Source organism: Haliaeetus albicilla, chromosome 8 (assembly GCF_947461875.1).
Source record: "Haliaeetus albicilla chromosome 8, bHalAlb1.1, whole genome shotgun sequence".
NCBI lineage: Eukaryota > Metazoa > Chordata > Aves > Accipitriformes > Accipitridae > Haliaeetus > Haliaeetus albicilla.
In genome coordinates this window covers 6,722,464-6,735,381 of record NC_091490.1, presented here as the reverse complement: position 1 = coordinate 6,735,381, position 12,918 = coordinate 6,722,464, and the positions used below count along the sequence as shown (strand labels likewise).

Sequence of the window (12,918 nt, the reverse complement as noted above, 5' to 3'; positions counted from 1 at the left end):
ATCAGCGTCCCTCCAGTCAAGAACTGGACGGGTGCGATTCTTTTCAGCACCTGTCAACACAGCTCCCTAATCCTTATTTAACTTCAGGGATCAACATGTATTGGCACCTTGGGCAAACATACACAACACATTATTTTATGAAAAATAGGACAAAATTCTGTGTTAAAGAGCTCTTGTGTAAAGTGGAACAGAAATCACACAGCAAAGAGCAATTCCTTGAAGTAAAGTGTGCAATTTCAATACACCAATGTGATCCTGGCAGAGATTGTTCCAGAGCTTCCCTTTGAAGCTCATTATTTATCATCCACCAAAGAACTGTGCCCATATAGGTTACCCCTTCTAAATTGTATAATGAGCCCAACAGGATCACCCAGTAGCTCTCAGCTAATTTAAATGCTACCTGTTATTGCCACCAAGGTAAGGATGCAGCCCTACTTATCAAGCTAGCAGAAATGAATATTGTTGCACAAACTTAGGAGTTGTGCAATTTAAATTGTATCTTTATTGTTTTACACAAGAAAGGAAGAAGGAAAAGAGGGGCAGCAATAAAGTATGTAATAGCAAATTAAATTTCCCTAGTCATCTTGGTTCTTGCCAGTCAAAGATACATTACAAATAATTTATCAAGGCAAGGGTGAACTAGTGATAAATTACTTCAATAGTTAGTGCTCAGATAACAGCAAGGCGTGGGCATGGAGGTAAAGGAGGTCTGGAGAGACAGTGTCCCCACATGAAATGGAAAGAACTTCTTTAGCAACGAAAAAATTTGTCGCAATCTCAAAACCAGGACTTTTGGCCAGCTGAAGAGGTGGCTGCAGTGATGACTGCCCATATACAGGCTGTACCCTATTATTTTTTAGGATATGTTAGAATGTACAAAAAGAAAGAAGTCCATTTTGAAAAGCAAAACAAATACCATGTTCCCCCTCAAACATCTGTATTTTGTATGTCTTTAATACTAAATACAAGAAGTGATCCATTTGAAGCATTTCTTGCACTTGACCCAACACTAAAATTTTGAAACAGTGAGTTATGTCAACACTGGGATTTTTTCTGAATATTTTGCAAACTGTATATGACAAAGGCAAAGGCTAAGTCCTTGAGCAGTCATTTAATCCAAGGAACATGATTATCTGTGCAAAACAATGTGATAATGGACCAGAAAACAAGAAATTGGGAACATTCTTCACTGTGTCACTAATGTTCACAATGAGCTGCTGAATCACTCTACAGCCTTGGGCAAAAGATAACTTTTCTAAGTATCGGTTTTCACATCCATAAGATAATATTTAGTCCACTTGTATGGTGAAGATTTATAGAAGGTTAAACTGCTAACCAGCTACTGGATGACAACGTGTAATCAGTGTAACACAACTACACTAATAAGAATAGAACCACTCAGTTACAGAGACAGGAGGTGTATTTCTTGGCCTGTATCAGTCAACATGGACATTTGTTATCAAAGAAACTGGGGCATTTATCTCTGTTTATAAGTTGCTGCACAGAGGCAATTGTGACTCAGGATGAGAAGTCTACAGGAACAGCTGTAAGTTTACATCTGAAATTCTTAAACTCAGTGCAAGTATATTCACTACTCCTGCTATCACTGATTTTTATGTTCTTAACTACTCCCTGGATCACACAGAGTAGCATCATATCTAGTCGGAATAGGGCCAGCAAATGCAGCAACATTTACTGATACACAATCAGTGCTAAATCAGCAAGCCAAGCAGCTGGTAGTGTAGAAGATCCATGAAATACATCTGGAAAGATACCTACAACCATACTCATTTAGATCAACTAAAACAGAAGAAGCCTGAAATGCCACCAAAGAAATTCATCCCATTAACTTTACACATGGAAAGCAAAGATGGACAGAAAACCTCTACTGGGTAATGCACAGCTGAACAAAGACTTGGGATCAAAAGAAAACTTTGATTCACCCTTTGAAATTAAGCAAAATGTCACCTCAGTGTACATCATACTACATATTACGTCTCTAGGAAGGAAGCACGAAAAAAGTATGAAACAAGGCCAGTTAAAATACAAAACAAAGTTAAAACCTGGAATTGGAGCAGTTATCTAAATGAGGAAAAAAGTACAGTTAAGAGTTTACTGTCAGTTGTACACACTAGGTTCTTCAACAATTATTTTTTTTAAATTGATAAAACTATGCTATAGGCTACTTGGAAAGGGAAAGAAGTCTACAACAACATAACATTTCAAATTTAACCAAAATCAAGAGGAAATTTCCATCTATTTGAATGCATTTTAAACCCACTCTTTTCCCCCTCTTTCACTGTTTTGCAAGTAAAGAAATCACACCCACAGAAGCTACACAAACCAAGCTAGAACTCCAGAGAAGATAAAGAAACTTACAGCAGGCAAAATTCTCACCCAGGATGGACAAGATTCTGCAGCACTAATGAATTAGATTTTATATCATATATCTGTCTTTAAAAATAAAAAGTAACCACAGCACAGAGAGCAGTTGCCAAAAAGAGCCCTTCTGGTTCTGCAAGTACAGGACTGTGATCCTGCTGCCATGGAAACTGAGTCCCTGCCTGCTCTGGTCCTGGTACAGTGCCACACATGCTCTCAAGCATTTAATAAATATTAATAATGCAAAAATAATATTGATGTATCAGAAACAGAACATCTAAGATGAAAAAGTGGCAATAAAGCTCACTTTACATGGCTGCAGCCCAAAGGCTACTAGCCTTACTCCAAGCCAGCTACAAATCCTGTTCTCTCCTAGTTTCTAACACTTGCTCTTGGCATTAACTGTAAGGTTAAAATGACCACCAGGCCTTAGCTCAGACTGAAAAAAAGGCCAGGAAACCTGGAGGAAATATTGAAACACTTCTACTAGTCCGACATATACCTCTGCAGTAAGCAATATGTTCGCGCGCACTGGACTGATACGTAGGAGGTCTCATTTCTGTTCTTGGCTCTGCTGCTGACTACTTGTACAACCACAAGTCACTCGGGGCCAGCTCCCACCTGCAGAGGAGCTGTAACACCATTTATTCACCTCGTCATGAGGAGCAAGGCTATAGGGCTGCCAGGTCAGCCTCAGCTCTGGGGAAAAAGTCATGGTCCTTACCAGGAACAGAACCACGGTCTACCAGGGCATCATTATTGAGGCAAGATACAGAGTGTATCTCACCCTGAGAGACCATCAGAGATGGAGCTCACATCCCTGCTTTAAAAATCTGGCTTCTCTTAGGTTAACATCTGGGTTTTGAAAATATTTCAGTTTGGGTGGGGTTAGTTTTATTTTTCAACTAGCTTACAGCATTATTATAACTTTTAAAGTCTAATCAGTTTGTTATCTCTTGTATTTCAGCCAGAATTCTTCACAGAGCAGAAAATCTGCATTAATTTTATCACAGGGCCTTTTACCCTCTTCCCTTCCCTTGTGGCTATCTAAATATTAATAATTTTAACAGGAAATAGAGGGTTAAAAAAACTACACTCAGCATTTTCAACACTTACCGCACACGCACCATAAAATAGCGTAGGCTTCCCTTTGCCTGGAACCAGCTGTCTGCACTGGAAGCAAAGCCTACTGGAGCAAGCAGTCTGCATTTCTACCAAGGACATGCCACTGCATAAGAAAACATGCAGCAACACAAATCTTCATCCCCATCACTCAAACTCAGCCTACTGATTTGTTTTCCTGGGCAAAGCAAAAGAAAGAAAAATTGACATCTTATGGCATTTTATAAGGTGTGTAATGACACAGAAAAGCAGAGCTGAGCAAAAACATGCTTTGGGAAGATCTTTGAAATTACCAGGGAAAAGCTGCAGGTAAATGGGAAAGTTGTAGAGAGGAAAAGACCATCAGAGAAGCAACAGTACAAGGACCAGGAGAACTTCACACCACATCAAGTCTACCACAAACACATCTCTAATACAACATCACAGTCTCTGAGGCACACCAAAGACATGGTAAATTTGCCAGTGAATTAAAAAAGCTGGCGCCATTAAAAAAGCTAACAGAAGCAAAAGCTGGGTGTCTGCTCTATTAGAAACAGCACCAGAATCAGTAATTGTCAGACATCTTCAGGCATTACAGAGTGTTTAATGGTCCTTTAGGTGGACAATGGAGTCAAGAAAACTCATTCTTTCCAGCACTGGCAATCTCTTCATCTAGGTGTGTCAGATAAATGTGTTTACCAACAAATTACACTTGGTTCCTCCAATCTCATAATTTGTCCATTTGAATTAATCTGCAAACATTTTATGATTAATATTAAATTATCCTAAGTATCTTCTACTCTAATCAACCAATAAGAAATCACATCTCAAACCTGTGCTAATCCTGGGTCTCTAACCCTGCGGACAAAAGAGAACTGGTCTACACTGACTTTTATCTTTTTATACATTAAAATGCTCTGCATGAAGCTTGCCTACCTTGGCTCAAAATGTAGAATATGTTTATATTCTCTGAAATGAGAGCTCTGAGATCTTTGATAAACAAACCAAGTCACTATCGGTTTTGACTGCACTTTGGTAATTTCCTTCTTGAACTTAATCATCATTTTCAATCTTCCCATTCTCCTTGACCTCAGGAAAGCTTTTCAGATCACAGCTTGTTCCTGTAACTGTATCTAGAGCAACCCACCTACTTTCTTGCTATAGCACAGCAGCACTCCACAAAATCAAGTTCTCTTCCCTCTACAGGCATAATGCCCCCAATGGCTATCCCATGCACCCGAGTTCCCTCTTCTGTCTTTTCAGTGGTTCTATTCCAGTTCTCTCTTTCCTTCTTTCCCTGACCATGAGCAGGAGTGACAGAAAAACATCACCTCCTAGAAAGCAGTTTGTATCTGGAGATAATAAAACTCCTCAAGTGAATGTGCCAGAAATTGGGGAAATGGAGAAGGGCATGTTTCCCACATGTACTTAATGCTTAATCTTCTACATAAAGGATGCAGCAAAGGGAAGATAACCCAAACCCCCATAATATGCAAGTTAGTTTTCTCAGAACAGACAACGAGAATATAACAAAAAAAGGAAGATAAGCATGTAACAACATTCACTGTGGAACACAAGAGATCAGTAAACTGGTTTTGAGCCTAGCTTGCACATGAACACAGTACAGACCAGGACGGGTAGGCAACAGGCACACAAGCAAGCAAATGAGCCCTGCCTCTCTGCACCACACTTCCCAGTGCTTCCAGTTTTGGGATGATCATGCAAGCTGGCCATGCAACTCAGTTAAACTATCACTGACATAATCAAGAGCATATGACCATGCATATGTCAAGGAAACCTGAAACTCTCCACGTGGTGATGTGCACATATTGAATACACACAAGCATCTCCAGAGTAACATGCAGCTATCACTCAGCACAGAGAATACTGTCTCAACACTGAACATGAAGAAAAATTGGAGTGATAGATAACAGAGGACAAAAAAGTTACAGAATATACGTGGCAATTGTGACTGCCTGCTGTCTCACTTTGTCATGTCCCAAAACCTGCAAGCATGGCACACCATTACATTCCTGCGTTTGAAAGCCACTCAGGCCATATTTAACTCTTCACAGGATCCAGATTTTAGTTCTGAAACAGGTTTTTGATGTATTTTTATTCCCAAATTCCAGCTGTAGTGAGATTTGAACTGAAAAGCAAGGAGAATATCAGGCTGCCTCCTGGGCTTTCACATAGGCAGCAGGAGTCAAACTCTCTGTGGATTCTCTATGCACAAAGCCAGCAGGAGAACAGGAGTCTTTCTTCCTCTTGATAGCAAGGGAAGCGTGTCTCAGCTATATGGTCACATTCTGTTGCCCCAAGGCAGCGCAAGGGCTTAAGTAGGGGGAAGTTCGCTGATGCCACGTGTTTACCCTGAATTCTGGACATGTAGGAACAGTCTTTGAAACATAACTCCCTTCAGACTGCATCGCATACCTGAGGCAGCCTCAGTCCTGTCCAGTATAAAATAACCCTACGAACGGTACTCACCAGAAAGCAACACCACAGAAAGGATCCCAATACAAAGATGGAAAATGGAGCTTTAAAAGAGAAATAGTAATTCTGCATTTGGCTGTGTCCCCCTGCAGGCAGGTATTACAAAGCTGAAGTGGCCTTGCAGCTGGTGTTTCATTTTACTGGTTAAGCTACTGCTTGCTTTTTGCAACTATACTCTTTGCCACCTTTAAGGATTAATCAACAGTGAAACATTTAAGCAGAGGTCTTCCAGTCTCTTCTACCCACTCTCAGGTCTGGGTTAAGATAATGTGAACCCTACTTGCAGCAGAAAAATAAAATCCTATCAAACATAACCACCAAACTAAGAGCTCTTATTTTGCGTCAAATGTATTGTGCCTGGCTGCAATTCACAAGTTCTTCCTTGTTTTCTGCTGGCTGCAGTGGCAAGCAAGAAGAAACGTGCAAAACTGGGCAAAAAGTCTCCAAGAGCCACTCCCCCATCAAAGCAGCTCTCTAGGATTTTCCATTCTGGGCAACGTGTCACGCAGCAGCAGGCACCCTGGGCACACAGCTTGCAGGCCCTGAGGCAGACCCAGCCCTGCAGCATACACCTATCCTGAAAGCAACATAGAACAAACCCCAGTATCCCACATTCTGAGTACCTCAGCAAGGAGTGATCCTTTGCCAAAACATTGTGCCCCAGAAAACGGACATTTTTCCCACTATAAAAATAGCTTTGGTGTTTTACAATGTTGCTGCTATACGGTTAAGGAAAAGTCTCAATGACCGTGTATCTCCAAACATTCTCTGAAATAGGTTTTAAAATTCAGTCCTGACTTTCCAGAGTTTCCTGAGAGGAAGAAGCATCACTTGCTTATGCAGGGAAGGAGTAAAATTCACCTAAAAAATCATGTTCAAAACTGCCCTGGAGCCCTGTCCTCATTGTGTGGATCACATATAGTGCAGATCATGACGGTGAAAGCTGAAAATTCCGACCAGGTTTTTGTATTGTCAGGCCTACGCAGACTGCATTGAGCTCAAGCAAATAATTTTGCACAGAGCAGAGTCAATAGTCTTACACAGATTTAAAATCTGTAATAGCTACCCAAGACTTCTAATTCCAGAGCTTAAGACTTGATTTCCCCAGCAGTCCAAACACCGTAACTTTCACTATTTTTCTCTTGGGAGCTTAGTTTCCTTTCAGTAGATACACAGGAACATTTTAAGGAACTTCTCTACTTCCTTTTTCTTTTCTTTCCCATAAAATGCTGTAACTTTCTGAAAACATGACAGGAAAAAGGCACCTTCATATTTAAGCAGTCTGTATACAACTTTATGTATTTCCACCACGCACACAAATTAGTATCTCCTTCTTTCTTGTTAACACTTCACAAGCCACACGTCTACAGACAAATGAGCACTGCCTCCTTTTTTCCTGGTAGCTTCCTTTGCTACAGTTCTTTTGCTACCAGGATTTGTTTCCTTTTACTTCTTGTAAGGCAGTAACTACACTCATACTTACTTGCTGCCTACATCTATTTGCTTCTTTTTTTACCTTCCCCCAACAGGCAAGGCACTTTCTGCAATCCCTATTTTCCTGCTTTTCCCTAAATCCTCAGCACTTTGTCTTCATACTGCGAGTCATTTACTTTTTCTGGTGGTCCTTTGACCATCATCAACATTACTAAAAGGACTTGGCAACACCGAAATATGTGATATGAAATATGCACCATATGCAGAACTGATAGTTGCTCAAATGAGGAAGACGAAAGAGGCATGAAGTTTCAACTCTAAAGATGTTTCTGGGAGTATGCTAAAATTGTAAAGATAATTTAAATTGAACCAAAGTGATATACACGGTCTAGACTGTATCACAGTGGGTATCTTACAAAAACAACCAATGCATGATAATCCAAATAGTGTGAGCAACAAATCTCATTTCTCTAACATGCACCTAGCATCTACTGCTATCACAAGTGAACCATGTGGCCAGAGAGCTCATAAATTCTGCCTTCATCAGCAACATCAGTTAAAGTTAAGAAAACGTGTTAAACAGCTTTTTTTCTTAAAGAAAAGAATCCAGTCTGGTTTTCTTGATTTCATTAATTTCCCAGAAGTAAAACCTCTAGCCAACTGCCACATACCAGGGAGGAATTTGGCCCTATGGTATATAAGAAGGTGGTTATTGAGGAACCTACAATAAACTTAACACGCCTTACAAACCAGTACTGAGTAATCTGATTTGTGTAAGAGCTGAGATCATTACTTTTGCATGCTTCAGTTCCTATATTTGCCATATTAACTCACACATCAATCCTATGGCAGATAACTACCAAGCACAACAGAAAATTACTGAACTGAAAGCAATTCCAAGGAGATGATACAGGATGATTACTGAGACATTCTCCTCAGAGTTTAAAACTCCTTTAAAAAAACCAACATTATACCAGCAAAGCTCGGGGCGGGGGGGAGGGGGGCAGAGGATGGGGGGAGAAACAAACAAACAAAACCCCCAAAACCCCAACAATGTCAGTCGTACACAAAGATGGCTTCTAGTAGAAAGCACAAGGAGTGCTGCCAGAAAAAATACCTCCTTCCAGCACTATTTAAGATACTCTTGGCTACAAAATCTTCCAGTGTACATAGACCACCTACCACAATGACAAGCTTGTTTCATAAACCAATTCTTAACACAGATGAAGACCATCCTATCTCTTCAACAAAAGAGGATATACACAAGCAGCAATGAGATATTACATATATGTTATCAACCCTGGAAAAAGGCATCAGCAAGTAATTACAGGGGTTATCAGGGTCCATATCAGTACTCTTTACCAGCAGGCTACCTGCACATTCTTTTCCCTCTCCATCACCACTCCAGCATGCTGAGTTTTCCAGAACAGTTTCATTCATCATATATGTTCATAAAATAGCTTTTAAATAAATATCTGTTTATTACAGCAATAATAACAGAGGTGATCTCTAGAAACAAAAATGCATGGAACGTATTCTTTCACCCAGTGAGTATAACTCTAAACATTATATATGCTGAAAAGTGGTATGCATTTTTTAAATAAGACAGTGTTCAGAACAATGTAAGCGAGAAAAATGTCTGTGAAAATGCAATTTAAATGTCTTTCAGACTGCTTGGAGAAGGAACTGCAAAGTCTATATATATATATATGAACTAAATTAAGAGTCCATGAGTAATTTCTGTAGTCTGCTCCCCAATCAATAATAAATGCCAAGTTCAGATTAAAGTGAAGAACTCTTCCTGATGTCTCCACATCCAAAAATTCTTTTTCCTAACAAAAGTCACCATTCTACCACAACCTAGCCATCATATTTTTACCAACCCCAAACCCAACAACTGTAAAAAACCTCTGAGATAAAACTAAATCAGATGCAACTATCCATCTAACCATTCTAACACAGCACAATTCACACAGAGCTGATATTCAGCAGGATGTTGTTTTACACTCTCTTTTCTGACACAATGCTTAGAGGGTGGATCACAAGGAAAAGGGAAAGATAAAAAAGCAGCCCAGATACTGACCCACTCACTCATGCTAGGCAAGGAGCTCAGGCCACAAACCTACTCTTCAGTGTGGAGTGCAGGGTGCAGAATCTGTTCCTCAAGATGCTACTCCAGCCACGATCCCAACCTCTGAAACAGCAGTTCCCATCACGTCTATTGTCCTACAGAGATAATTCAAGAGACATGGTACTTGCTACAATATTTGCAACTTAAAACTCCAAATTAAAGATACTTCTCTTTAAGACTTAGGCTCCATAACTTCTTTTACAGATGCTTCTTACACTCCACGGTTGAGACAAATTCTCCTAGGCTGTCAGAAGCTGTAAGCAAAATAACAGAGAGGTAATAACAGCACAACCCTACGAACTACCCAAAGTTTACTGGGTGCCACTCACATGCACGAGGGCCACACCAAAGGAGAAGGCAAGACTGCCATCTTCTCAGGATTCAAAGTATAGATCTCCTTGCTCTCTCTTCCCTTACACTACCAGGGAATCTGTGTTACGCAGCTGACACTGCCAAGCAGCACTACTTGTTCACATCCCTTCTCCTCACCATGACTGCAAACACCTATTTAAACACAAAATTCACACCAACTCCACATCGTGTGGGACGCTTAAAAGTAAGCTGCGTTTCACGTGACCACCTGTCACTGGCCCTAAGCATGGGCTCCCCGGGGTTAAACATCTCTCCCAACTCCCCTGCGCCGTTCCCTTTAGACGCTCTGAGCAGAAACGCTGCTGGAGCCGAGGGCGGAACCTCACGGCGGGCAGGAAGACGGCCAGGAGCTGCCAGGTGAGCGCATCCGCCGGACTCGAGCGGCCGCGTCACCCTCCGGGTGTCCCCGGCCGAGTCAGCCCGGCCGCGGCCGGCAGCGAGGAACCGCTACCCCGCGACGCGGAGCGCAGCCCGCGGCGGGCCCGGCCTCCGCGTCATGGATCTGCTGCTCCCGGCAGCCAATCGGGGCCGGAGCCGGGGACGGCGCGACTTCATTCATTCATTCATAAAAAAGAGGCGCAGCGCAGCTGGGAAGCGCGCCCTTCCAGGCTAGGCGCGGGGAGGGCCCCCCCATCCCCGGCTCCCCGCCCCACCGTGCCGGGGGACGGACACTCACGGCAATCCGCCTCGTCGCTGTTATCCGAGCAGTCGTCGTCCTCGTCGCATTTCCAGATGGCGGGGATGCACCGCTCGTTCCGGCACTGGAACTGGTCCTCCTCGCACTCCTTGACGGCGCCTGCGAGACACGGGGCCGCGCCTGGGTCAGCGGGGCGCGCTCCCACGGCGGGGCGGCAGGGGCACCCCGGGGCCGCCTCGCCGCCCGGCCCCGGCCGCGCACAAGCCGGGCAGGGCGCCGGGAGCCGCCGGCCGAGGGTGGGGGGCTGGGGCTGGGCTCGCCAGGGCAGAGCGGTTCGGTGCGGGGCTGGGGGAGACGCGCCTCCGCGGGAGGACGGCGGTGATGCCGAAGCTGCTTTGTGCAGGGATAAAAGGGACCGTTCCCGGGCTTCCCCGCATTGTTTTAAAGGCAGGGGCAAAAGGAGCCTGGGAATAGAAGACGGTTGAGCCCGAAATGCAAAAGACAAAGAAAAATGATAAAGCACACCGATGCCGGGACCTCCTGCGCGTCCGTTACCGGGGCGAAACGCACAGCGAGATACCTGGGGACGCGGGGGGCAAGAGGCACCGGCGCCGTCCCGGGAAAAGGGAACTGACCCAACTAAAGTTGAGGGCGGGAGGGGGGGAGCGGACGGGGACGGAGCAAATCTGCTTTGCAGACACGGTGCAGCGCTGCTTCGATGAGACACAAATCTCCTCAGAAAGGGATTAAAGGTGGCAGCTCCTGTCACGAGCGGCCGGGTTGCATTCGCCCGCTGAAGAGCGTGCCCGGCCCCCGCAGATCGCAACCCCCGAGCGCGCCCGACCCTCCGCAGGTCCCAACCCTCGCGCGGGGCACGGCGGCGAGCGGGTGCCCGCGGCCGCACACCCCTGGGTGCCCGGGCAGGCAGGACGCTCGCCTCCCCCCCCCACCTCCCCGAGAGCGCCGAGGCGAGGCGCGCACTTGCCGCACGCCGCGGCCGCCCCGGCGGCTGAGGGAGAGCCGCCGGGCCGCGCCGGACCCACCTTTGCCGAGGTGCAGCTTCAGCAGCAGCAGCTGGAGGAGCAGCAGCCGGGCGAGCGCTGGCCGGCACATGGTGCTCGCTCCCTCCGTGGCAGCGCGCCGTGTGCGGGGTGCGCGCAAACCGGCGCGCCGCTCGCTGCCCCGTGCCGACTGCGGCCGGCGCCGCCCCCGCCCCGCCGCGCGCCGCCGCCGCGCCGTGACGCGCCCCGCTGGGCGGGCCCCGCGCGCCGCCGCTCGGCACGGCCCCGGCCGCCGCCTGCCGCTGCCCCCGGAGGGAGCGGCGCCCCCCGCACACCGCCCCGAGCGCCGAGCCCCGCCGCCGGGAGGAGCCCCGGAAGGGGCCGCACCCCGAGAAACACCTGCGGGACGCCTCTCTCGGCACGCCGGTGCGGCGGCGGCCACCGAAAGCCCCGCGGATGGCACACGGCGCGCCGGGGCGCACGTTCCCAGGCCTATCTGCCGAGGACGGTGGCCTTGGCCGCCGCGGCGGCCGGGCTGACCTGCCGCCGCTTCGCGACGGGCGAAGCGCCGCCACGGCTGCGGGAGGTGACAGGGCCCGGGGAGAGCGGGGCAGGCCCGGGCCCCGCCGCGGTAACCCCGGAGCTCTCGCTGGGACGGGCAGGGCGGCGCCGGTCTGTACCCCGCACGCAGGGTCGGGCCCTCAGGTCGTGAGCCTCCCTCCGTGTGCCCAGTTACAATGGCGGCCTCATTCATGATCTTAGTTCTATTAAGTCGGTTAAACACGTGGACTCTTTCGAATGGCCTTGAGTCACAAATTGCGTGCTCTCCTCATTGCTTCGGGTCTCCCACTGAGGGATTTCGTTATGACCATACTGATGTGGTCATCCCCACTTAACTGCGTTCACATTACTGAAACAAGCACGAAGTACGCTAAAGGTGGCAATCTCCCTCCGCAGGACCGGCTCGCCATTGGTACTGCTCAAGCACATGCGGCTTGATCAGTAACTACAAAGGAAATGTTTCACAAGCTGTCCGGGGCCGTGTTTATCAGTCCATTTGCACAGTGCTGATGAGAAAGCAGTTCACCGTCTTTAATTAACACTGTTCTTACAGTCAGGATTAAGAGTATTTCAGTAATCTTATTATGAAAAGAGATTTTTCAGGAGTAACTTGAATCTAACATCACAGTGGGATTAACATGGTTATATGTGGTGTGTTGGTTTTTTTAAAAAATCAAGCACTAATTTTACATAATCCAATGTAATAAAACTTTTTAGTTTCAAACCCTGAAATGCCCTTGACTTCGGAACTGGTCCGCCATTTAAAAACACACCTGTGCCTTTAACAAAAATTTCGCAAGTCA

The 12,918-nt window shown here is 46.0% G+C and overlaps 1 protein-coding gene across 2 annotated transcripts in view; it reads right to left on the bottom strand.

Annotated features, from left to right (window-relative positions):
• The window catches only part of LRP8 (LDL receptor related protein 8), a 197,035-nt gene extending 185,277 nt beyond the window's left edge, over positions 1-11,758 (bottom strand). For both annotated transcript variants that reach the window (XM_069788705.1, XM_069788706.1), the window contains exons 1-2: positions 11,597-11,758; positions 10,593-10,712 (exon numbers count right to left, since the gene is read on the bottom strand). In XM_069788705.1, the coding sequence (XP_069644806.1) occupies positions 10,593-10,712; positions 11,597-11,666 (190 nt within the window). In that variant the 5' untranslated portion in view covers positions 11,667-11,758. The remainder of the gene's footprint in view (positions 1-10,592; positions 10,713-11,596) is intronic.
• Positions 11,759-12,918: the final 1,160 nt, after the last annotated feature.